At 44.0% G+C, this 25,522-nt stretch overlaps 1 protein-coding gene across 1 annotated transcript in view; it reads left to right on the plus strand.

Moving 5' to 3' along the window:
- The first annotated feature begins 1,073 nt into the window (after positions 1-1,073).
- sox5 (SRY-box transcription factor 5) overlaps positions 1,074-25,522 on the plus strand; it is a 345,783-nt gene continuing 321,334 nt past the window's right edge. The window contains exons 1-3 of the mRNA XM_078235294.1: positions 1,074-1,202; positions 8,822-9,053; positions 20,850-21,060. Of these exons, the coding sequence (XP_078091420.1) occupies positions 1,165-1,202; positions 8,822-9,053; positions 20,850-21,060 (481 nt within the window). The 5' untranslated portion in view covers positions 1,074-1,164. The remainder of the gene's footprint in view (positions 1,203-8,821; positions 9,054-20,849; positions 21,061-25,522) is intronic.

The following is a 25,522-nucleotide window of genomic DNA, read 5'->3' on the forward strand; positions in this document are numbered from 1 at the left end:
TTTGTGCAGAGTGAACCCTCCCAGTAGGAGTGGATAGTTGGGTCTGTGTGTGTGTGTTGTGTGTAATGTGTACAGCCTTGTCTGCATTTCTAACCAGATGCTGCACTACATTGGCCAGTTCAGCTTCAATGTGTATATCATCTGATGTCAGGTTCTATTACCTGGATACCTCAGTCCCCCAGTCAGATTGGATCTAGATAAGTCCTGACATTATGACTCCTCTACCATTGAAAGTGGGAGCTCTCTCTCTCTTAATATTCTCTCACTAGTTGCAGCCCGCATGTTTAGGAACGATTAAAGGGACTCAAAACTGGGCTTCTCTGTTCCCTCTCTCTCTCTCTCTCTATACCCCTTTTCTCTGGTGCTACTGTTAAATTTGGCACGGCGGGGACAGGGGGGTAGGGGGGGGGTCCTCACGTTTCCATGGAGGACGCGTTCAAACTTGATCCCGATGACTTAAAAAATCGGTGCCTGTAAATTTGCACCACTCTGGCGAGTCCAAGTCCTCCCGACAAAAAAAACAAGAGAGAGAGCGATCGGGTGAGTGACACGTTGTTTACAGGTTTCCTAGAAGGGGCCTCTGCTGTATTTCATCTGTTAAAGTTGCCTTTTCTCTCCTTTGACAATGCCCGATTGTTTTTTTGCGGAGAATACAGGTTCCAAACGCAAGGGAATGCGGTGCTATATTTTTTCTGCCAAATTCCTATCTCTCTTGTTTTCTTTGCACAGTGCTCACAAAGGAGCCATAACTTAACTGTGAGCTCCCTCTCTCTCTCTCTTTTTCCTCTCCCCGGTGCCACAAAGCTCCTCTGTTGCTTGGCAAATAAGCATTTTTGGACAATGAAGAGGCAGCCATCCAGTCAGTCACGGTAGTAGTGGCGAGTCAGGGAAGTGGCTCCGGGGCGGGCGGCAGTGATCTGGGGGACTGGCAAGCAGTAAAGATAAAGTCAGCGAGAGTTCCTCACTTTAAGGCACTTTGGCGACTCTCTCTCCCTCTGGCTTTTATAGTTTTTGTTTTCTTATTTTTTTTTGTGTGTGTTAATTTCGCCAACTGAAATTTCGGGCACGTGATCAGCTGCTCCAGAGGCATGCAGAAATTGCCAGATTGAGTTTGAAACAGTTTGTTGATGCTTGTTTTGACAGCGGCAAGTTCCTGTTTCCAGAATGCTCAGTGGTCCTCAATTGCCTCAGGAATTCAAAAGGTGAGTTCAACTCGGGGAAGGGAAAGAAGTTTATCACAAGGGCTGATCCCCCCCCCCCCTCTCCCCACCCCATCCCCTTTAAACTGCGACTGCTTTAAAATGTTGTTTAAGAGGAAAAAGAAGTTAACGGTAGCATTCATGTATGTCCTACATTCTCCCTGGGAAGGGTGTATGAAGCGTGCGCGCCTTGTTTCGCTTGTGTTTCGTTTTTGTTTCATTTAGTCAACTGTTCGTAGAAGGGAGGCCGTTTGGCCCGTCCTGTCTCTGCCAGCTCTTTTGAAAGAGCTGTCCACTTCGCCCCCTTCCCCATAGCTCTTCCGGCTAAAGGCAAACATCTATTGATCCGCCTTTCTTTATATTCGTTATTCCTGATCTCCTGTGCTACCTTCCTTCTCACCGCTCAGCTACCAGTGCGGCGTTAGCCACTGATGCTCCTTTACATTTGCCTACTGCACCTCAACAGGTTGAGTGTGAAGGGAGGGTACCTGTTGGCGACCACGTACATTCATTCCCCTTGTCCACGGGAACAGGGCGAGATGATCGGGTGCCTGTAGACCTCCTGGGGCGCTGTCACAAGAGCAGACAATTGGACAATGTTGCCACACCGCTTTTGAGAAATGGACATTGGTCAGAATGCCTCGAAGCTAGGAGTAAATGCTTCATCTTCCTGTGTGTGTGTTCCCAATGCTCCATTGAGAATTGATGGCAGTATGACATTAAGGACTTTGTTCGTGTCCTCCTTTGTAGACAGGAAGCTGTGCTGGCAACCTCAGCTCTGAGGCACACACAGAGAACACAAAGGTTTGTCTTGAGGGGAACAGGGCTGGATGGGTGATGGGTTATATTATCATAAAGAGGGGTTTCTTTTCTCTCTCTCCCTAGGCCCTTGTTTAACTTAAGATAATTAGACCCACATTTGTAGTTCCCTTCCCCCCCTCCATCCCCACATGTCTCCCCGTGGCAAAACAGGCTTTTCAGGAACAATTCTCACCCCCGTTTCATCCCACCTAGAAGCGGGCGCACAGAGGGAAGATCGTTTGAGAACTTTTCCATAGATATGCGGCAAACACCCCAAAAAGGAATGCTTGCTTGGTAACTTAACATCTCGTTTTTTCTCTCTCTCTCTTTCTAACACGCCGATCTTTCCCTTCTGATCTCTATGAAGCGATTTCCAAATGCAATGCAAAAAAGGAAGATCGCCCAGATAGAGATGAGAGGGGTGTTATGATTACAATCGGTGCTATTGGGTTTATTTTTGAAAAAAATACTTTTTCTTGCCCTGAATGTGCACATTGTACACTGGTCATTACCTAGAAATGCACAGTAGCAACAGTTTTTTTTTACACCTACAAAGACCTCTCACATTTTATTCATTGGCAGGGGCAGAAACAAAAGTTCCTATTATGTTTAAGTAAAATAAACAGGAATGTAATGGGCGATTGCATATCTCCATGCAGACTTTCTCCCAGTTAACTGAATCATTGGCATGCTCTCGGCGCGCTTGGAGAACAACAGTTTATTCAGCTGGACTCTCGCTGAATTTTAATACTTTAAAAGCATATAGCCCCGAGGAAACGGGACACCAGCAACTGGATGTCAAAAAATCACGGTCTGCCCTTCATGTAACCGAACGGTGTTCCAAAAATGTCACTATTTTCAAGTACGCCCAGTTGAGTGTGGAATGAATCACTTTCACTGCGTTGTACTCAGAACACTTATCAAACTGATGTGTCAAGGGTAACAATAACGTGACAATTGCGAGACGTAAGTGATTAGAAATAATTTAATATAATTCCAGTACGTGTACCTCGAAGAGGGAGCTTCAGACCAAATATTTGCAAAAGCTCTGTGAAATTATTAAATCCAAGTAATTGACTGCTATTTAGGTCTTTGGGCACTGCGTGTCCTTTGGGATTTTAAACACGTGAATAGTTCCTTTTTCTCATCGTAGAAACAGTTCCGAAATTAGATGCAATGTCGAGGCCTCGTATCGCCGAGGAGATTGGAAATAAAGTTAAAAGTTTTAGCCTGGTGTTTCTGCAACCAGGCGCCCCGAACCATTCCTGAAACCTGTCCAATACTGTCGGTGCAGAAATCATCTTCTACATTTGTCGCAGATAAACCGAGAGCGAAAGATAAGGACAGGGTCTTCCGTAGCCAGGTAGGGTTCTGGAAACAGACTAAAGGGAGGCAGGCGCAAATATTGGATGGAACTGAAGTTGTTTAGAGGCACCTGCATCATAGAGTGGCCTCATTTTGTAATGTCATTTGAAAATATTGTTTGGCAGCCGCCGAATATAGATGTATGTGCCTCCGTTTGTGTGTGTGTGCCCCTGTCTGTGTGTGTTCATGCCTGTGTGTGCCTCTGTATGTCTGTCTGTGTGTCTGTATTTATCTGTGTGCCTGTGTATCTGTGTATGCCTCTGTCTGTGTGTGCCTGTGCATGTGTGTTTGTGTATGCGCCTCTGTACGTTTGTGTCTGTATTTATCTATGTGCCTATGTATGTCTATGTGTGCCTGTTTGTGTGTCTGTGTGTGTTCATACCTGTCTGTGCACCTCTGTCTGTGTGTCTGTCTGTGTGTGTTTGTGCCCATGTGTGACTATGTGTGTGTGCCTGTGTACCTCTGTGTGTGCCTGTTTGTGTGTTCATTCCTGTGTGTGTGCCTCTGTCTGTGTGTGCCTGTTTGTGTATCTCTGTGTGTGTGTGTGTGGGTCTGTGTGTGCCTAGGTATGTCCAGACACTGAAAGGCAATTGACAGCATAAACCCAGAAACAAATTCAGCAGCTGAGTGTGCTTTGTGGCACATTATCTACAGCAGATCATGATCAGGATCTCAACTGAATGCAGCAAGTGGCTATCCAAGATTGTGAGGAAGAGTATGGAGAGCAAGCAACAAAATTAGGGAATGGCAGGATGGGTCTGGTTGCAGTCTGGAAAAGGGAAGGAGAGATAGGAAATGGTGGAGAGAGGCTGGTGACCCAACTCTGTGAGAACATTTTCCATTTATTTAACTGTGAATGTGTGTATTAACCCCATTTGTGCATTACACAAGGGTCTTTCTAGATGAATAACTCTAATATATCAGATGGAGCTTCTATTTTTGCAAGCTTCAACCTTTGTGGTTTTGCATTGTGCAAACTTCAGTTTTGAAATGTTGTTGCCATCTTTATTCTTCAGACTGTTCTCCTTGATTGGGAGATTGGGTAATCAAACCCAGACACCTCAGCACAGGTACCTTCCAAAACCCTTTCTTGCTTGAGCCATCAGGATGGACGCTTGAATGATAGTGGAAGGGACTTGACATCTAATAGGTATTGCTTCTTCTCCCCAGCCTTCACCTCTGCTTAAAGGGATATTCTCTGAGTTTTCAGGCAAAGCTGAGTTTAAGGTAAAAACAGTTCCTAAAACTCAGTTTCCATATTGATGCTGGGCAGTTTGTGTCACAGTTTCCACAAGGTTTTTTGCCTATCCATTTTCCCATTCTCTTAACTTGCCATCCTCTGAACTCTCTCCTCCTCATCTCCCTCCGCTTCTTCCTCTTCTCTTCCTCTATTTCTCATCCTCCTTTTCCTATCCTCCTATCTCTACTCTCCTTTCTATTCCCCCATTCTCCTTGCTTCCTCTTTCTCCCCTTCCTTTTCCTCCTCTCCGTCTCCTCACCTTCCCCGCCTCTTTTGCTTTCTCCTCTCACTCTCCTTGCCTCTTCCAGAGCTGTTAACTCCCTTTGTTTCAGTAACACGGGTCATTAATGCCCATTGGATACCTCATGCGAGTTGATGTTATTCATGTGACCTCCCCTGTTAGTGGGTGCCCCTAACCTGTTTGGCTGTGGAGGGCGGCACGGCTCTGCTGTCCATCTCACCTAGTGTCCACACACAAGGGCTCCTGAATAGTGAAGAAATGGACAGGTTTTACCCTAATGAACCCGCCCTGACAGTGGCAGTCCTACTGTTAGCACAGCTTAAAACAGTTGACTTTGTGTAGGCATGCAATCTGCATAGTTTTGCGATGGAGACCTCTCTTCAAAGTAATTGGAGGGGTCCAGTGGGGTTGAAGAAAAGTTTGACAGTATTTAAATGAACGTTGGATAAATATAGAAGGATATGCTGATAAGTCCGGTGAGTTAGGGTGAGTGGAGACTTGTATGGAGCATTAGTACCAGCACACACCATTGGGCTGAATGGCCTGTCTGTGCTATAACATTCTATGATCAGAAAGATGATTGGATTTTTTTTATGAGCAGCTGGATTATAACAATGGAAGTTTGCAGCACAGGAGGTTATTCAGCCCAACATGTCCCTGCCAGCTCTTTGAAAGAGCTAGCCAATGGATCTCATTCCCTAACTCTTTGACCGTAACCCTGCAAAGATCCCCTTCTGAAAGCTACCATTGAACCTGCTTCCATCATGTAATCTAGATCAGTAATAACTCACTGCATAAAATAAACTCTTCCTTTCTCCTCTTATCATCTCCAAACTGTGCCCCTCGATGCCCCTCCTCCCTGCCAGTGGAAGCACTTTTATTTTCTCTAACAACATTTCTCATCGTTTTGAACACCATGATTAAATCCTCCCTTAACCTTCTCTGCTCGAAGAAGAACAATCTTAGCTTAGCCAGTCTCTCCATATTACCGAAGTATCTCTACCGTACTATCATTCTAGTAAATCTCCTTTGCACCCTTTCCATCCTTCATAATGTTTGATGCCCAGAAGTGGACACAGTACCCCCACTAAGGCCTAACCAGTGGTTTATACAGGTTTTGGATCATTTTAGTATAATGCACCTCTTATTTGCCATAAGGTAGGGAAACCGGTACATTGCTGTGTGGGAGAATGACAATGGCCCTGTTAAGTGCTGCTAAGGTAATCTGACAATGCATTACTCAATGGTAGACAATGGGAAAAGAGTGACTTTAGTAACTATCTGTAGTTGTATCATGTACACATTCCTTTTGAATGCACTTAACTTGTCACTACTCATGGTGTACACAGGTCCTTCCCCTACCGTGTTTCATCTTAGAATGCACCTGTAGGGCAACTGTGACGATTTCCAGCGAGCATAGTAAGAAGTCTCACAATACCAGGTTAAAGTCCAACAGGTTTATTTGGAATCACGAGCCTTTGGAGCGCTGCTCCTTCCTCACCTGATGAAGGAGCAGCGCTCCGAAAGCTCGTGGATTCCAAATAAACCTGTTGGACTTTAACTTGGTGTTGCGAGTCTTACTGTGCCCACTCAATCCAACGCCGGCATCTCCACATCCTGGTTACAATTTCTAGTAAGGCATCCCATCATCCTACTGCGGTTCATGGACTCCAATGCTGATATGAATGGAGACAGTCAGTTTAGATCAGGTCTAACTACAGGACCAGTAAAATCGCTGGCTGGGTGTAGAGCTTGTGTCTGCTTTAGATGCAGACAGTGTGCGTGGAACCATCATTACTACCAGCCCTAATTAAACAATAACTTGATTGAGTTATATTCCTGAGCAGGAGTATCTCAGCAGATTCCAAGCTCAGTGGTCAGCCAGCATGCCATGCATAGCAGCATTTTTAATTTTTACTGGAATACTATCCCCCCTACTGTTGGTCAGGCTTTGGTTCCAGTGAAATGTGCACTAATGCTAGTTTATACCCACAGGCATGAATGTCAATGAAGTTTTAGTTCTGTTAGTATAGGCTACAGCATTAACACATTAAAGGCACAGGGTCTCTTTTGTTGATGCTCTTGGACTGGACTGGTTACCCTGGATATTTTCAGGAAAACCTTAATCCAATACACCCAGTGGAATACTGGCGCAATCAGATCGGACACCTATGTTGACACCTTGCCGAATTTTACTCTCCATTGACTTCAAATGGAAGTAAGATTAAGCAAGGTGTAAATCTTGTGCTGATTTAACAAGCTTCACATCGATACAAAAGAAATAGTTAAAGCTGGAGTGAAGTCAAACTGATGGAACTGTAAGATTATGTTGAGGAAATTAAGAAAGAACTTCATTTTTTTCAATGTCTTTAATGACCCTTGGACACCTCAAAGCACCTTCAATGCCAGTGACATACATCTGACAGACAGGTACTATTACAAAGTCAGGAACACATGACATAGGGAGATCCTACAAGCCGGAATAATAATTAATAGTCTGATGAGCTATTTAATGATGTTGGCCTAGAGATACATATTGACCCTCAACACCAGGAAGAACACACTGCTCTCATTCAAAATAGTCCCACATAGACAGACGGGATCTCAGCTTAGCATGCTACCTGAACATTGGTACCTCCAACTTTGCAACACACCATAGGTACTGCAACAAACTGTCAGCTGTGATCATGTGCTCAAATCCAGATGGAATTTCTCACTCAGAGGCAGGAGCATGCGCAGTGCGCCCAGGCTGCATTTTGTCTTAATCCACTTGAAAATCATGGTGTCCTGCGATTATGAAAGGTGCTTCTACAAATACAAATGCTTTCTTGAGTGGAAGGAACCATGGGCCGAGGAGAAGGAGGAACAATTATTCTGAGTTCCAACCCTCGATCTCTGGTCAATCTTCCTTAGCCTGAACAGTTGTGTGGAGGTCAGGTAAAATCAGGGTGGAGTGTGGCTGTAACGGCACCACAGTCCAACAACACTCAGTATAAAGTCTTACACATGTGTAATGATGCTTGGTTAGGTAATGAATGTTGAGTGGTATCAGTGGGAAGTCTTTCCCAGCAAAGCATTAGATGCTTCAAGAGAGGGGAGGAAAAGCAAAATGGCCGACAGTAGGGTAACAGTAATTGAGGTTTGGTCTTGACTAGAAACGGAACAGATCCTGCTGTCTAAGTCAGCATCATCAGTTCTGCATCATTTAGACAGCCACTGGTCTCAATCCTGTACCTGTCGTCTACCAATATCATCATGTTTACAACTCTAGCCTATTTGTCTGGGCCCGGTCACGCAGTGGCTATGGTACTGGACTAATAATCTAGAGCACATGAGTTCAGAATCCCCCCCTCCTCCTCCTCATCCTCCTCCTCCTCCTCCTTCCCCCCCCCCCCCACCATAAATTTGTGAATTTGAACTCGGCTAAAAAACTCTGGTATTAAACGCTGATATCGGGCGAAAAGGAGTGACCGTGATTGTCATCAAAAACTCATTGAGTTCACCAGTGCCCTTTAGGGAAGGGAACTTGTTGGCCTTACCCAGTCAGGCCTATATGTGAGTCCTTCGCCACACCAATAAGGGTCTTAACTGCCCTCTGAAGTGGTCCAGTGAGCAATTCAAGAATATGACCCACCATCACCTTCTCAAGGTAACTAGAGATTGCAGAAAAATGACAACTTGTCCAGTGATGTCCACATTCTGAAAATTAATTTAATAAAAAATACTTTAATAGCTGGTAGAGTTGCACCATTTAGATAGCCATTAGCCTCACTGAACATTAGATCCACTCAGTTTTGTTTTCACATATTGAAGATCAAATCTACAATATATGATTCCTGTTTGGATGGATTAGTAAACCAGGGTCGCACTAGGCTACCTGATTTAATTTCATAGTATCCGTGAATAGGACAAGTCATGTCACACTGAATAGTACAACTGCTTCATGAGCATATTCTTCTTGTTTTCTTCATTTAGGATGTCTTCCAAGAGAGCGGCCTCTCCGTATGGAGAAACAGATGGAGAGGTAGCCATGGCGACAAACAGACAGAAAGTAGAAGAAGGAGAAAGTGACGGACACTCTGCTTTTCACCTGCCTATTCCTCCAAGCTTTTCCAACAGCCTTCACACAGAGGAGCTACACACACCATCCGCGTTGACCAGAGAGACTTTATCTTGTGAGAGTCCCACGTCTCTGCAAGACTCCGTGGTATGTTAACCTTTTCTGGGGTGTACACACAGCTCGTCAAGAAATGTCACCATAGCCAGTCTCGATAAAGTTTTCAGTGAATGCCTATTGCAAGGATTTACAGTTGCTATGACTGAAATATAAAGGGACAAGTTTACATTCTACATGATTGCCGTATGTACCCCCAGTATCACCACGCTGCCGGTTTTAAAAAAAACATTAATATTCTCCCCACCCTTAAGTTCTTTTTATAATTAATAAACAAGTCTTCATAGTAAATCAAAACTATCACCCAATTTTTAATTACTCTACCATTTTGCGACTGGGTGCTCACAACAAGGTGAAAAAGTTTAATATGTATTTTGATGAAAATTAGGGCGGCACAGTGGTTACCATTGCTATTTCACAGCGCCGGGGATCCGGGTTTGATTCCCGGCTTGGGTCACTGTCTGTGTGGAGTTCGCACATTCCCCCATGTCTGCGTGGGTTTCCTCCGGGCACTCTGGTTTCCTCCCACAGTCCGAAACACGTGCTGGTCAGGTGCATTGACCCGAACAGGTGCCGAAGTGTGGCGACTAGGGGAATTTCACAGTAACTTCATCGCAGTGTTAATGTAAGCCTTACCTGTGACTAATAAATAAACTTTAACTTTAAAACCCTAGGTCCTAGATTTGAGATGATGAGAGCGTGGCTTGGTGATCCCAGTCTCTGCTTTGAAATTCTGCATCTCCCCCCCTCCCCCCCCCTCCCCAACCCCCCCCCCCCCCCAAGCATCCCTGCCCCACCAGTGACTCTCCCCCCACTCCCCTCTCCCCCGATGTTTAGGGGTAATTTCACTGCCTAAAATAAATAGCCAGTTCATGCTCACATTGATCACAAAGCAACTGACAGAGAACTGTGTCTCCAGTCTGCTTAAATGCTGAATGACATGCTGGACAATTATGGCTTAATTTACTTAAAATAATAAAGAAAAGAGAAGCAGTCTGTAATTGGCAAGGGTTAAAATGAAAGGAGTAACCCGTGAGTAAAAATAACTTTGTCATAAAACCGGTTTGTGCTTGCTTAATTGACATCTATGAGAAATGGACACAACAGTGCAAAAAAGGAGGCTTCAGGAAGTAAGAAGGATTCAGTATAAGAAATGGCAATGCAAACAACATTATTCCTGTGTTTCAATTAAAGAACAGCTTAAATTAGAAAATATTTCGTGTTTAACTTCAATCCTATTCTTTCTTTTTAAATTTCTCACTGGATTTGTGTTTCCCCAGAGAAATATGGAGAGCTCGATGTTATTCTGTTTTGCTGGCTTCATTGCCAGATATAACCTGGGGTTGTTACAGGATAAAGCTCCATTTACCCTCTTCCAGCCACGTGCTTCCAGAAAGCTGCACTTCCCCAGTGGCCACCCTCTCTGAGTTACCCTGGAAAATCTGTTCATAATTTGCGCCGCTCGTGGTTGCCTCATGCTTAGTTGGGACTGAGTTGATATTTCCCAAATGTTTTAACCTCTGAAATCTTTAGAATTAGCCGAGGTGGCAGATTTTCATCTGCTCTGCCTGGACTTGACCCATACATGGCAGAGTTTGAAAAAGCAGGGTTAGGTCATCGCATACCCACACATGCAATCCCTGCAGTGCAGGAGGACACTTGGCCCATCGAGCCTGTACCAACAACAATCCCACCCTATCCCTGTAACCCCACGTATTTACCCTGCTAGTTCTCCTGACACTGAGGGGCAATTTAGCATGGCCAATCAACCTGACCCGCACATCTTTGAAGCATGGGAGGAAACCAGAGCACTCGGAAGAAACCCAAGCAGACATGGGGAGAATGTGCAAACTCCACACAGACAGTGACCTGAGGCTAGAATTCAATGTGGGTCCCTGGTGCTGTGAGGCAGCAGTGCTAACCACTGTGCCACCGTGCTGTCCAAGCTGGTCACATCCCAGAAAAGAAGTATCACATGAGAAAATTGTTTGAACTGCTTACTAAAGGCTTTAGTAGGGAAAATGTTCTTATTTTTATGTGTCCATTATTATTCATTTAGCGAAAGCAAATCCCCGAAGTCAAACGACAGCCTCATAATTTGCTGAGTTGAAGGTGATTAGTCTGTACAGGGGATAGTCCTCGGTCATGTGTAACCTTGCTTGTGTCTTTCCATAAGTGCATAACTGGCTTGTAGAGGCGCCAGTGATGGAGATTGGCTGTACAGGGGCCTGATATGTTCTGAGCCTGTTTAGCAAAGATCATTCTCGCTGTGGTAGTTCAATGCCATTTGACAGATGGTAACTTGTTTGTGACTTCTTGTGTTCCCCATACCTTGACCCAGAGGATGTCTGCTGGTAGATCTTGCTCAGGGAGGTTGCATCATATGAGACACTAAGATGGAAGGTGGGCAGTAGGTGGGTTAAACAGGTCACCATCATTATGCTTCCATTAAAGAGCATTGAATGCCTGATATGCAGGCTAGAATATTGACCATGAAAAGGAACACAGTAAGAAGTCTCACAACACCAGGTTAAAGTCCAACAGGTTTATTTGGTAGCAAATACCATAAGCTTTCGGAGCACTGCTCCTTCGTCAGATGGAGTGGAAATGTGCTCTTAAACAGTGCACAGACACAGAAATCAAGATACAGAATACTAATTAGAATGTCTGGAGACAATACACATCTCTTTAACCTGTGTTTAATGCTCCCTCCACTACATTATCTGTACCTTTAAGACCTAGCTGGCTTTAGGGATTCACATTCTAATTAGTATTCTGTAACTTGATTTCTGTGTCTGTGCACTGTTTGAGAGCACATTTCCACTCCATCTGACGAAGGAGTAGTGCTCCGAAAGCTTATGGTATTTGCTACCAAATAAACCTGTTGGACTTTAACCTGGTGTTGTGAGACTTCTTACTGTGTTCACCCCAGTCCAACGCCGGCATCTCCACATCATGAAAAGGAATACAGGGACTATTGCTCATTCAGTTCAGTCATGGCTGAACTTCTTCTCATCCAATCAAGAATCTATATGCTTTCCAGTTGGTGTGGGAAGCTTGTGCATCATCAGGATTTACTTGTTGAGCAACCAATGGGGAGAGTGTTAGAGTGGAGGGGTGGAGCAGCCTGTAGGAAGTAGAGGCGAAGTGAGGAAACCTTCTGGATTGCATCCGACTAGGGTTGGAAAAATCCAGAAATTTTGGGTGGAATTTTCCTGTCCCGCCCACCACGGGAATCATAGTGGGTGGGACACATACCATTTAAAGGTCTGTTGACCTCAGGTGGGATTTTTTTGGGGTGGCCAGAAAATCCCGCCCTTTGAGTCTGAAGGCCCAGATAAGTTTTGGTCTGAGAAGAAGGGATGGAGTGGTGGATGAGGTAGTGGTATAAAATGCTTTAAAAAGATAAGATTAAAATGTGAAAAACCATGTGTAGCTCAGCACTTAGTGAAATCACAGAATTAAGCAGTACTTTTATCTGAATACAAAAGCAAAATATTCTGAGTACTGAAAATGTGAACTAAGAAGAGACAATGTTGGAGATCAGGTCAAGCAGCTCTTGTGGCAAGAAGCTGAGTTAACACTGATGCATTTTCATCAAAAATGACATAACTTACCAGTTTTGCACCACTTCTCCCCCTTTCTCCTACTTATAATTACAATTAAGAAGTGTTCAAAGAAAATAGAAAAAAAAACAATTTTTTAAAAAATGCTTTTCATTTCCAGAGATGTTTGTGTCCCGAAGATTAATCTTCTATTTTGGTGCGGTGGTTAGCACTGCTGCCTCACAGCACCAGGGACCCGGATTCAATTCCGATTTGGGTCACTGTCTGTGTGGAGTTTGCACGTTCTGCCTGTGTCTGTGTGGGTTTCCTCTGGGTGCTCCGGTTTCCTCCCACACTCTGAAAGACGTGCTGGTTAGGTGCATTGACCTGAACAGGCACTGGAGTGTGGCGACTAGGGGAATTTCACAGTGGCATCATTGCAGTGTTAACGTAAGCCTTACTTGTGATTAATAAATAAACTTTACTGAAAATCTCAGGGCAATCCTAATGGCAACACCAATTCCAGAAGATTAGCAGTTCCACTGTTGACCATGAGGCTGCAAAAGTTGGCCGGGGGTGGGGGGAGGAGCTGTTAGGGATATAGGGGAGGTAGATTTAGCACCATAAATGTCAGGAGCAGGATCACATAAGCCGGAGTCCCTGAATCCATATTAATAAGACACGATTTAAAGGGAACTTGTAGGTTGGGGCAGTCGGTGACGCAGTGGTATTCTCACTGGGTTAGTGATCCATGGTAATGCCCTGGGGACTCAGGTTCAAATCCCACGATGGTGCAATTTTAATCCAATAAAAATCAGGAATTTAAATCTAATGATGACCATGAAATCATTGTTGGAAAAACCCATCTGGTTCTCTAATGTCCTTTAGGGAAGGAAATCTGCTGTCCTTACCTGGTCTTACCTTACTTTACCTTACCTGGCCTACATGTGACTGTAGGCCCACAACAATGTGGTTAACTCTTGATTGCCCTCTGAAATGGCCCGAGCAAACCACTCAGTTTGAGGACAGTTAGGGATGGGCAACCAGTGCTGCTCCAGCGATGTCCATTGATGGGAACCGGGTGTCGCTGATTGGCCGGCATTTATTGCCCATTCCTAGTTGCCCTTGGAGGGCAGTTGAAAGTCAACCACATTGCTGTTGTCCTAATCACATGTCAGACCAGTTAAGAATGGCAGATTTCCTTCCCAAAAGGACATTAGCGAACCAGATGGGTTTTTCCAACAATTGACATTGTCATCAGTAGATTCTTAATTCCAGATATTTTTAAAAAGTAAATTACTGTGGATGCTGGAATCTGAAACCAAAAGAGAAAAGAGCTTATGTTTCGAGTCCAGATGACCTTTTGTCAAAGCTTTGATGAAAGGTCACCTGGACTCGAAACGTCAGCTCTTTTCTCTCCTTACAGATGCTGCCGGAACTGAGATTTTCCAGCATTCTCTCTCCAGATATTTTTTATTGAATTCAAATTGCACCATAGGTTGGGGCAGTTGGTGTAAATTTTCATCTTGTAAAAAAGAAAGTTGGTATGTTACTCATGACAACATGAAATTCCTGTTTGTTTATTCATTTCCATGTATCGTCGAAGAGCCACATCATCCTTTCTGGATAATCTTTGAACACTAACCAATCAAGCTTTCATTACTTGAGAAGTAAATCTGGGGACATAAAATGTGGCTTAATCATTCACTGAGGATGAAATGACATCTAGCCAGCAGCTTGTTTAATGTCAAGCTACAGAACGAGAGAGAGAGGGAAAAAAAAGCTGAGATAGAGGGAGGATCAGTGGATTATTTCAGATCTAAAACATCCTCTCTAAGGATTGTACCCATTCACATATGTAAGATATTAAGTTTGCATAGATTACCTACGACCAAATCCATTCTGACTGGCAGAGAAGTTTAGAGAGATTTACATTAGAGAATTGAGAGAACTCGAGGGCTTTGTTGCAGCAATTGTATAAAGTGATATACAGTGTAAATCTACTGGTGTGTCCCCAGATAGTGCAGAGGCTTACAGACTCTCAGAGCACAGATTACTGTTTTATCTTGTCATACTGAATTAACGCGCTGGAACACCGTTAAACAGTGGTGACCTGTTCATCTTTGAGAATTGCAGCAGTGATGTAGCGATGGTGTTTAAATCTTTCTTTAACAATGGGTTGTTTCTGAGTTCCATGGCAGCAGTGCCCACAAGAACAGCCAAGAGGAAGTCATCGGCAGTGAGTCGCGATTGTAGACATATTTACCAAAACAAGAAGCTGTAATGTAAGATAGCCATCAACATACCCAAGAGGGAATTCAGGAGACATTCTGCTCAGAGACTGGTGGGACTGGAAAATGCACTACCATAAGGAACAGATGAGAAAAATAGCGTAGATTCATTTAAGACGAGGCAGGATAAGTACATGAGGGACAAAGGAATTAGATGGTTATGCTAATAGGGTTAAGTGGAAAGGGAGGAGTCTCATGAGAGCAAGGGCAGTTGGGCCAAATGGCCTGCATCTCTGCTGTACACTCTATATAATTCAAATTAAACATTAACAGCTCTATAATTCTGACAGAAACAAGGTAAATTCTGTAAGTGCCAAAATAGCCTTTTGGATGCAAATACAAATGGTAAATTGGCTCATTGACAAAATGGAATTGTTTTTAGAGAGCGAAGCAAGTATTTTCTGCATTAAGTAAAAAAGTGCTTATTTGAAACCATGAGAGTTTGTGGAGTTGGGGGACTTTGAAAGAAGCTGTTTTGTTTTCAGCCAACCTATTGTGGGCTCAGTGTCCCAATAGGATAACTCAAATCCATGCTGGATAATTGTATATAAGCGTTTCTCTGAATACGAGACTTCGATGTGGAGTGCACTTATTTGTCCAATTCTGCCACCGATATAAGGTTCAGCTTTTAACTAGTTCTCCTTGACAGAGTCACTTTGAATTTCTTTCCTTACTTTTATGATTTGGCCTCTAGATGTTCTCTTCTTTTCAGTTATTGTCTCCACTTGATGATATTTCCAGCATATTTGGGGTTAGGGGCAGAAGGGGTAGTTGACCATGTTTTGCGTTTGTATTCTCACTTTCCGCTGGAGTTTCTATTGCACCTGGGCCTGTCACTTCTATTTGGCTTTTTCCTAATTCTGATCTATTTTTTATGCCAATGTCTATTCATCTTTTCTGTCCTAGGCTTGGGTTACGGTAATTGGGTTGGTTCTGATTCAGATTATGGCTCCCTATATTAGATTGTTTGAATTGGGGGATGTGGGAATGGTGCAGTTTATTTGAGTGTTAGGAGTTGGTTTTGGCATTGGAGGTTGGTGCTGGGGGGCATATTCTGGATGAGAGAAAATTCATATCAAAGTCAGGGTTTGGGTTCCAATTCCGATTTTCTTCCCACACCCAGTGGCGCACTAAGGCAGGCTTTCATCTGTTTCCATAGCTAGTAATTCCCGGGACAGGTCACTAGTCTGTCGCAAGGGGTTTATACCTTGAGGGGAGCCACTCCACATCAAAGAGTCTCTCCTGCTCTTACCATCGGCCATTGGCGTGTTTGGAAGGATTTTGCGGGTTGGCACTCAACCTGTTTGACCATGTTATGAACGCACCTTCCTTGGCCATCAAGTCCTGGGGTGGGACTCGAACCCGGAGCTTCTGGCTCAGAGGCAGGGGCGCTACCCACTGTGCCACAAGACCCAGGGTTTTGGTAGTCCAATTTAAAATTAGGCTTGTTTCTTGGAGTTTGTGCAGGAGTAGGCCATTCGGCCCTTTAAGCCTGCTCTGACCTTTAATAAGATCATGCCTGATCTGGATGTAACCTCAAACCTACATTCCCATCTACCCCTGATAACCTTCCACCCCAAGAATCTATCCAGCTCTGTCTTGAAAATATTCCAATACGTCCACTTTCTTTTCAAGAAGAGTTTTGAAGACTCACGACCCTCTGAGAAAATAAAATTTTCCTCGTCTCCGTTTTATACCAGCGACCCCCTTTATTTTTAAACAGTGACCCCTTAGATCTAGATTGTTCCACAAGAGGAGACATCCTCTCCACATCCACCCAGCCAATGCCCCTCAAAAGGTCATTTGATCTGTCGGGGAGAGGATTTGTTTTGATGCCAGCCTTTGTCTTGACCTTTGCTGACACCCGTCCATGGAGTTGGTGGGACATCCAAAAAAAAAATAGTGGGTCGAACATGGCTGCTGCAGGCAAGCATCGACTCTCTGCAGCGCTGCATCCCCTCCTCAGCCTGCAACAGAGAGCTAGATAGCCGCAGAAGCAGAAAATGCTGGAGGAACTCAGCGGGTCTGACAGCATCTGTCGAGAGAGAATAGAGCCAACGTTTCGAGTCTGGATGACCCTTCATCGGAGCCTTTAGCTAAATAGCCACCCTGCTTTAAGACTTGGCATTGGAGGTATCCAACTTGGATATCTCTCCTTTTCCACCAACCCCCCTTCCCCGCTCATTTGATGCTTTTCTGGCACAAGGATGCCAGAAAATAGCACGCTTGCAACCTTTCTCGGCAAGATTTGCACTGCAAACAGGAGATGTGCTTGCTGTGAGATTTTTCTCTTGAAGCACTTCTGGAAATTAGGCCCATCATTTTAACAATTTGACACTACTTACAGATCTTTTCTTCATTAATTAAATTAACGTTGAATGCCACCAGCTATATGAACAGCGGCCTCTTTCATCTTCATTATAACTACCTGCCTGGGCTGCTTGCTGTGAGCTGAGGAGTTAGTCTGCTATTCAATTCAGTGCAGTGAGCTCACACCGAACATTGCCGACCAGGCTGGCGGTGGGGAGAAACACCCCCCACCCCCCCAGCCTCGCCCGCCCTCCGAAACAAGAACAAAAAAAAAAGCACTCTGTGTGGCTTGGAGGTCATTCATTTCAAATGTATAACAAGAGCCATAAAAAAAATCTTGTTGGATCTATACATATTCTCCCTTTTATACAAATGTAGCACAGGAGAAAAGAGCAACAATTTCCATTACATATTAAACTCATACATTAAACAAAAAAAGATAAAAGCAAATATATTCAGAGATGGCTGTTGCACTAGACTAGTTGCAGGAGGCTATTCAGGACAGAGTAAGTGGAAATTAATTGGAACGCAGAAGAAATAGAAACAGAATAGGAAATTTAGTATAATTATAAAGAAACACAGACAAATAAGTTATTCTTGAAAGACCTGGGATAAGGCAATTCACGTTTATAGCCATAATATGAAATTAGTAAAGGGCCTAATCCCCCTTTAGCCTCCAAGTCACTTTTTGGCACCTAATTACTAAATGGAACAGCTTTATTATGTAGGCTATTAAAAATAATGTGTTTTGATAGTTACGCTTTTTTCTTCTTTGTGTTCCTGAGGATTTGCTAGGAATTGCCTTTTTTATTGGATAGGCTATAAAACATTAATGCTACGCAAATATTCCCTTTTATAATTTATAGCGGGCTTTAGGATTTGAACGATTCTTCGCTTTAAAGGGGCCACACGGTTCTTTGTCTTTGATGGAGCAGTGGTGGGATACTGGGGCTTTGTCTCACCCCCATCTCCTCTCCCCAGACTGCTCCGCAGCCCTCCTCTACCCCCCCCCCCCTCCCCCACTCCACCCCCGCCAGCCCAGGTCCCCCTGCCCAGATCTCCCAGGCTGGCATGTTGGAGGGTTTGGCCATCTACCATCAAATGCTCCCCCAGCCTTCTGGACTGATAAAGAGAGTCATCTCACAATGTCATGCGGGCACCCAGAAGTGGACATTGCAGCTACTGCCTTGGGTGATTTGGGCAGAGAGGTCAAACCAGGCTGGCACAACCCAGAATGCTTTGCTGCAGGGCGTGGTTACCAGTAACTGTAAGAAAAAGAAAGAAAGATTTGTATTTACATAGCACTTTTCATGACCATAAGATGTGTCAGGGCACTTTATAGCTAGCGCATTTTAAAGGGAGAAATTAATTTACACATAGCAAGATCCCATAAACAGTGATGTGATAATGGTCAACTTTGTTGTGATGTTGATTGAAGGATAAATTTTAGCCAGGCCAATATCTTTGGTTTTTTTGGAAATAATAGCCATGGGATGATTTACATCTATCCAAGCAGCCAGACAGGGTCTCAGTTTAACATCTGACCGTAGCATAGCACCTCCAGAAGTACCGCACAGGCATGTCAGCCTCGATTTCCGTGCTCAAGTGGGATTTGAACTCAGAACATTGTGCTTTTGAGGCAAGAGTGGCAGAACTGACACAGGAGGAACATTGAGTTTACAATTTCTAAAAATAACCTCAGGTAAAAATAAAATACGCAACCCATATATAGGCTCTCGAAGATCTTACCCAAGATTTCATACCGAACCAGTTTAATTCGACCTGATGTATTTCTTTGGTTCTGGTGGCATTTCTTTAACTGGAAGCTTGAAGCTTCCTGACACTGACACTAATTCCCTAATTTATGCTGTTTGACTATGAACTTGCTGAACTCCCAATTCAGAGTTCATTCTGTCACATTACTAATTTAATGTCAATTAATGCAGAGTTGAGATGCTTAATGCACTCTGGATTCACACCCGATTGGAAGAAAAACTCCTCCACCGATGGAGTAATCCAAAGGCCCAGGTAATGCTCTGGGGACCTGTGTTCGAATCCCGCCATGGCAGATGCTGAAATTTGAATTCAGTATTTTTAAAAAAATCTAGAGCTAAAAAGTCTAAGGATGACCATGAAACTATTGTCGATTGTTGTTACAACCCATCTGGTTCACCAATGTCCTTTAGGGAAGGAAATGTGCTATCGTTACCCAGTCTGGCCTGCAATTGACTCAATGTGGTTGACTCTTAACTGCTCCCCCAAGGGCAATTGGGGATGGGCACAATAAATGCTGGCCCAGCCAGCGATGCCTAGCATCCCATGAATGAAAAAAAAGACACTTATCAAATTTACTCTAGACTGGGTATGAGCCATGCCCCATGTCCCAAAATTCAGATGACCAAGGTGCAACACCACTGCCATCCAACCATCTGGTAGGTTACAGACAATTGTATAGAAGGTACAGCATAGAAGCAGGCCATTCAGCCCAGCTGGTATGTTCAGCTATTTATTTTCCACAGAAAATAAACCTCACATTCCTCTTCATCTAGCGCTCTCATCACATTGTTCTCTTCCTTTCTTCCTCTTGTGTCCCCCTCTATTCTCCTCCATTCACCTCAGCTACTTGTGTTAGCAAGTTCCACATTCACTCCACTCTTCGGGTGATAGGTACAGTTACATTTTGGGTACCATGTTTGACCTGATTGTGCCAAGGGTGCTTGGCAAGAGTATCAGTGGGAAACGAATGCTAGACCATGATATCTCTTCAGTTGACTCATAGAAATAACTGAGAATTTGGAGAGGTCTGTTCCAGCTGACTATTCCTGTTTGTACATCAAGAAATATTTAAAAAGCAAAGTAAAGTTTATTTATTTGTCACAAGTAGGCTTACATTAACACTGCAATGAAGTTACTGTGAAAATCCCCTAGTCGCCACACTCCGACGCCTGTTTGGGTACACTGAGGGAAAATGGCCAATGCACCTAACCAGCACGTCTTTCGGGTTGTGGGAGGAAACTGGAGCACCCGGAGGAAACCCACGCAGACACGGGGAGAATGTGCAAACTCCACACAGACAGTGACCCAAGCCAAAAATCAAACCCGGGTCCCTGGAGCTGTGGGGCAGCAGTGTTAACCACTGTGCCACCTGCCCTTATGTACCAGCTCCCCTTGTTTTTGTAGATGGTGCAGATCACGATCTTCCTGAGATGCTACCCAAGAAACCTTGGTGACTTGTTGCAGTGAGTGGTATAGATAATGCACACCACAGCCACATTGTATGGGAGCGAGTAGATGGGCAAGTAGGCTGCTCTATCATGCATAGTATTGTGATGAGTGTTGTTGGAGCAGCACCCATCCAGAAAAGTAGAGAGTCGAAGATATAGTTTGCTGTTATTTTAATATTCGCTGAGTAACTTATCTTCCTCTCAACATTGCCAGCCCACAGAGTAATTTGACTTTTAATGACAAAGAAATGATGATGACACTCGATTAGGTACGGATTAGCAACGATTAACAAAGGAAGATTATTGACTCTTATCTGCAAATATCCGTGCTGTTTTTATAATTAAGTCCAGAGAATCTAACCTTTGGCTCTGGCAACTTATCAAGTGTCTGGAACATGCTTCTATACAGTAATGCAAATATTTCTGTTTTCTCCTTCTCCCACCTAATATTTCAATCAGGATCACGACGGCAATAAAGCAGCCTCTATATTCTCTACACACAACTCATCTACCTCACCCCTGAAGACTGAAGAAGGGGTTCGACAGAGCAGTGAGTCAGGATCTGGCACAGCGCTGGGTACCCCAGAGAGGCGCAAAGGCAGCCTGGCTGACGTTGTGGACACACTGAAGCAGAAGAAAATGGAGGAGCTCATCAAGAGCGAACCTGAGGGTAAGCAAAGAGGGGCTAGGTGTCTTGTTTCAGGGGATGTCTTGGGGGTGGGGGGTAGGGGTGTTAGCTGCTGTTGGAATGTAAAGAGGGAACAAGCTTATTAATAAGCGGCAGTGCACTGCTCAAAAATAATTAAAAGAAAGATCACTTGGCATCTGCAGATCCAGCAGCCAATCCTTGGTTTTGCCCAACCGTCTCTGAGAAGTGTTCTTGTTTGCATGTGAGTCTGTAACAATTGGAATCACCTTTGTGAAGTCTGCTTTGTTTGCATTTGAAAACTGGTCAAACAAAGCTCTACAGAACACAAACAAAAGTTGAATTCAGTTCAGTGCAGAGTACTGGGACTACACGTTGAAAGCAGATTTTGATGCACTGGTTTGAGCAAAATGTACCTAACTCTTGATTCTTGAAGCTGACTTAGATAGTGAATGCCAATTTACAATGATTACACTGTGGCAAAGGTTGGAGCAGTTGAAAGTTCTTCGGTCTGACTTGGGCAGACTGGGTGAATGAATAAGCATATTTGTTGCTCTGATTGTACAGATGGAAAGCGGGCAATGTCTGATAATTAACGTCACTAACACATTATTGAGTGAGTGAACGATGCCAGCTCCGAACTGTTTCTCTTTATTACATTGGTGGCTAATTCCAACCAAACATACCCAGCCAGAAACTGATAGGATCAGGTCAAAGGCCATCTGACCCAAGTCAATAGAATCATAGAATGGTTACAGCACAAAAGGAGGCCATTCGACCCAATCTATATGTGCCGGTTCTCGAAGAGTACAATTTGAGGTGACATTTGGAGGGAATAAAACCCACCTTTGAAAGATCCCATCAGTCTCCAGCGGACAGTTTAGGCTACCTTCAATCTCTTTGTTTCACTATTCAATCTGTGCAATTTCCTGAGCTGGATGAAGCCACCAAAGAAGTAGGGGAGAAAATGATATCATTAAAGTTATTTAAAAGCTCTTCTCTAACTTCCATTATAAAGAACCAAAAAGTGTTTTTTTCACTGAAATCAGCCCCGTTGAGAGCTTATCCCATTCACATGGTAATTACTCATGTGCGTCAGTGACGCTTGGCACTGTTTGACAAGGCCTCATCAGTAAGGGAATCACGGGTCATGTGGATAAGGCAAGAAAGTGGAGTAGAGGATTATCATATCTGATCAATCATGAACTCACTGAATGACAGAGCAGACTTGATGGGCCGAATGGCCCACTTCTACTCCTACATCATTTGACCTTATGTATACATGCCACTTATCAAGCCCCGATCACCCAATCTCTGAAAATCCTTTTATGCCCCCAAGAATCATAGATACAGTCAGAACAAGGCCATTTAGGTTATTGTGTCAGCGCCTGTGATAGCTTTGAGAGAGCCCAGGTGATTAGTCCCATTATCCTGCTCCTAACCTCTCACCTTGTAATTTCCCCTTTAAGTAACTTCCAGTTCAACTTTGAAAGTTGACAACTGAATCCGCTTCCACCGTCTCTTCAGTCAGTGCATTCCAGATCACAACTCGCTGTATATATGTAAAAAAAAATGTTTCCTTCATATTGCCTCTTAGGTTAAGACTGTCTCATCTGGTTACTGACTTTCCTTCAGCTTCAGAAACAGCTTCATCCTATTTTTAAAATTCATTTGTGGGATGTCAGCGTCGCTGGCTGTCCAGTATTTATTGCCCATCCCTAGTTGCCCGAGGGCGGTTGAGAGTCAACCACATTGCTGTGGCTCCTGGAGTCACATGTAGGCCAGACCAGGTAAGGATGGCAGATTTCCTTCCCTAAAGGACATTATTGAACCAGACGGGTGTTTCCGACAATCAAAGAACAAAGAAAAGTGCAGCACAGGAACAGGCCCTTTGGCCCTCCCAAGCCTGCGCCGATCATGATGCCTGCCTAAACTAAAACACTTACAGAGTCCATATCCTTCCATTCCCATCCTATTCATGTATTCGTCTAGTTGCCCCTTTCGTACCTGCTCCCACCACCTCCCCAGGCAGCACATTCCAGACATTCAACACCCTCTGTGTAAAAAAAACCCTCCTCTATATTTATCCCCAATGGTTTCATGGTCATCAGTAGATTCTTAATTCCAGATATTTGTTATTGAATTCAAATTCCACCATCTGCGGTAGTGGGATTCGAACCCTGGTCCTCAGAACATTAACTGAGTTTCTGGATTAATAACCTAATGATAATACCACTAGGCCATCACCTCCCCAAGGTTGCTGCTTCAAAACTCCTCATCATTCTGAACGCCTTCTTTAAATCTCCCCTTCACCTTTGCTGCTCTGTGGAGAAAACCTCCCTCAGTTCTTGCACATAACTGAAGTCCCTCATCCCTGGGTTGATTGGGCTGAACTCAAGAAAACTGAAGCCACCCATAGTTTCCCAATAGGTGTACCAGATGAAGTTGGCTAATTCAGAGTCTGCAATTTCAAACTGTGGTCCTTCGAGAGAGGAAGAAAGAATGTTGAAAAACACGTTTTGGCACAAGAGCTATCCTATATCATAGCAGTGATAGTCATTGGTTGGAAAGTTTTTTGAGAAATTACTGAGGTTGTGAAAACAAAATGCAAGTCCTCTCTTTCAAATTCTAACATTGAGCTCTCACGGAGCTGATTTCAGTGAAAAAACCCTTGTCAGTTCTTTAAAATGGAAGTTAAAGTACAGTTTTAATGGCACCTTTAAAGTTGTGAGGAGGTTTCATCGAAACATAATCAGGCATAAAAGTGACGACTGGACCAAAAGAGGAAACGTGCGACCAAAACCTGGTTCTGGGAGCAGGTTTTGAGGAGTGTCCTAAAAGGCGAGAAGAGAGGCGGGAGGTCTTTAGTCCGGGAATTCCAGTGCTTAGGGCCTAGGCAGGAGAAAGAGTCACCATTGGTGGGAGGGCAAAAGAGGACCCCCAAAGGGGCCAGAATTGGAAGTGCGTAAGAGTTGAAGAAACGTCTAGGACTGGATAAAGCAAGTTAAGAGTTTTAACAACACCAGGTTAAAGTCCAACAGGTTTATTTGGTAGCAAACGCCACACGCTTTCGGAGCGCTGCTCCTTCGTCAGATGGAGTGGACATCTGCTCTCAAACAGGGCACAGAGACACAAAATCAAGTTACAGAATACTGATTAGAATGCGAATCTCTACAGCCAACCAGGTCTGTTAAAGCAAGTTAAACAGAGCTTTAGCGAACCTCGGTCTAAAAACAGCAACTTGGAAAGACAGCGCAGGTCCATCTGGAGGGTGAGAAAGGGTCGTGTGGTGTTTTTAAAGAGCCTCGGTACATGTAGTTTACGTTTTCAGCAGCTTTGAGCTAGGCAGTTGGTCCTAATCTCACTAATGGGTTGAGCAGCTCTGTGGTAAAATTACCACCTCATAATACTGATAAAATCGCTAGTCAGCTCCTTTTGTATCTCCTGTTATCCAGGCCTTGTATTTTGCATATTTGTTACACATTCTGTTGTGTTATTACAGTGTTGGAGATTTTATTCTGCTCTTTTTTTTGTGTTTCTCTCTCACTCCTTGGTGGATTGGTTGTTAAATGCCCTTCACAGTGTATTTGTGTTTTGTGCGAGTTTGCCACAAATGATTACACAAATAACTGTTAATGTTTTCAGCGTGTCACTCCACATTGAGAAGAACATGCAAACGCTGAATGATATTGCGTCTGTAGTGCGGAGCGAGCGTGCTCTTGAGGCTGCATTAGTGAAGGCTGCAGTTATACATTAGAATGGATATAGAATCTGCACATTATCTTTGCTGTTAAATGTACAAACAAAAGGCAGCAAGCTTCTCAAGTGAGAGCGTGCACAGCTTACATTGATGTATATAGCAGAAAATCCTTTATCCCTCCCAGTCATTGTTCTTTTGTTTCTTCAAAGGCCATTAAATCGAATGGCAGGTTGTGATGAAAATTTAATTAAGGCATAGTTAAATCACACTGAAGTGGTACATCTTGGCTCTTTTCCTTCATTTGCGTTTCGGGAAGAATTAATAAGTTGAAAGCTAATGCATAGGCCGTGAGTCAAAGTGGCAAGGTTGGTGACAAGCACCCGTGGGTGCCCTGCACCCTGTTGGTTTAGGGAAGAGTTTGAGTATTGAGCTAATGTTTCCACTGGTTAGAGCTCATTTCCCTCCTCATTCACCATCAATTTATACACTGCGGGCTAACTGATTCACTTACAATTGAAAAGAGAGGTGCTCCGTGGAAGGTGGCACAGTGGTTAGCAATGCTGCCTCACAGCGCCAAGGACCCGGGTTCAATTCCAGACTCAGGTGACTGTATAGAGTTTGCACGTTCTCCCCGTGGGTTTCCTCCAGGTGCTCCGGTTTCCCGCCACAGTCCAAAGATGTGCAGGTTAGGTGGATTAGCCATGGTAAATTGCCCCTTAGTGTCCAAAGATATGTAGGTGAGACGAATTGGCCATGATGAGTGCATGGAGTTACAAGGATGGCGGG

This window comes from Mustelus asterias, chromosome 19 (genome assembly GCF_964213995.1).
Source record: "Mustelus asterias chromosome 19, sMusAst1.hap1.1, whole genome shotgun sequence".
Classification (NCBI taxonomy): Eukaryota; Metazoa; Chordata; class Chondrichthyes; order Carcharhiniformes; family Triakidae; genus Mustelus; species Mustelus asterias.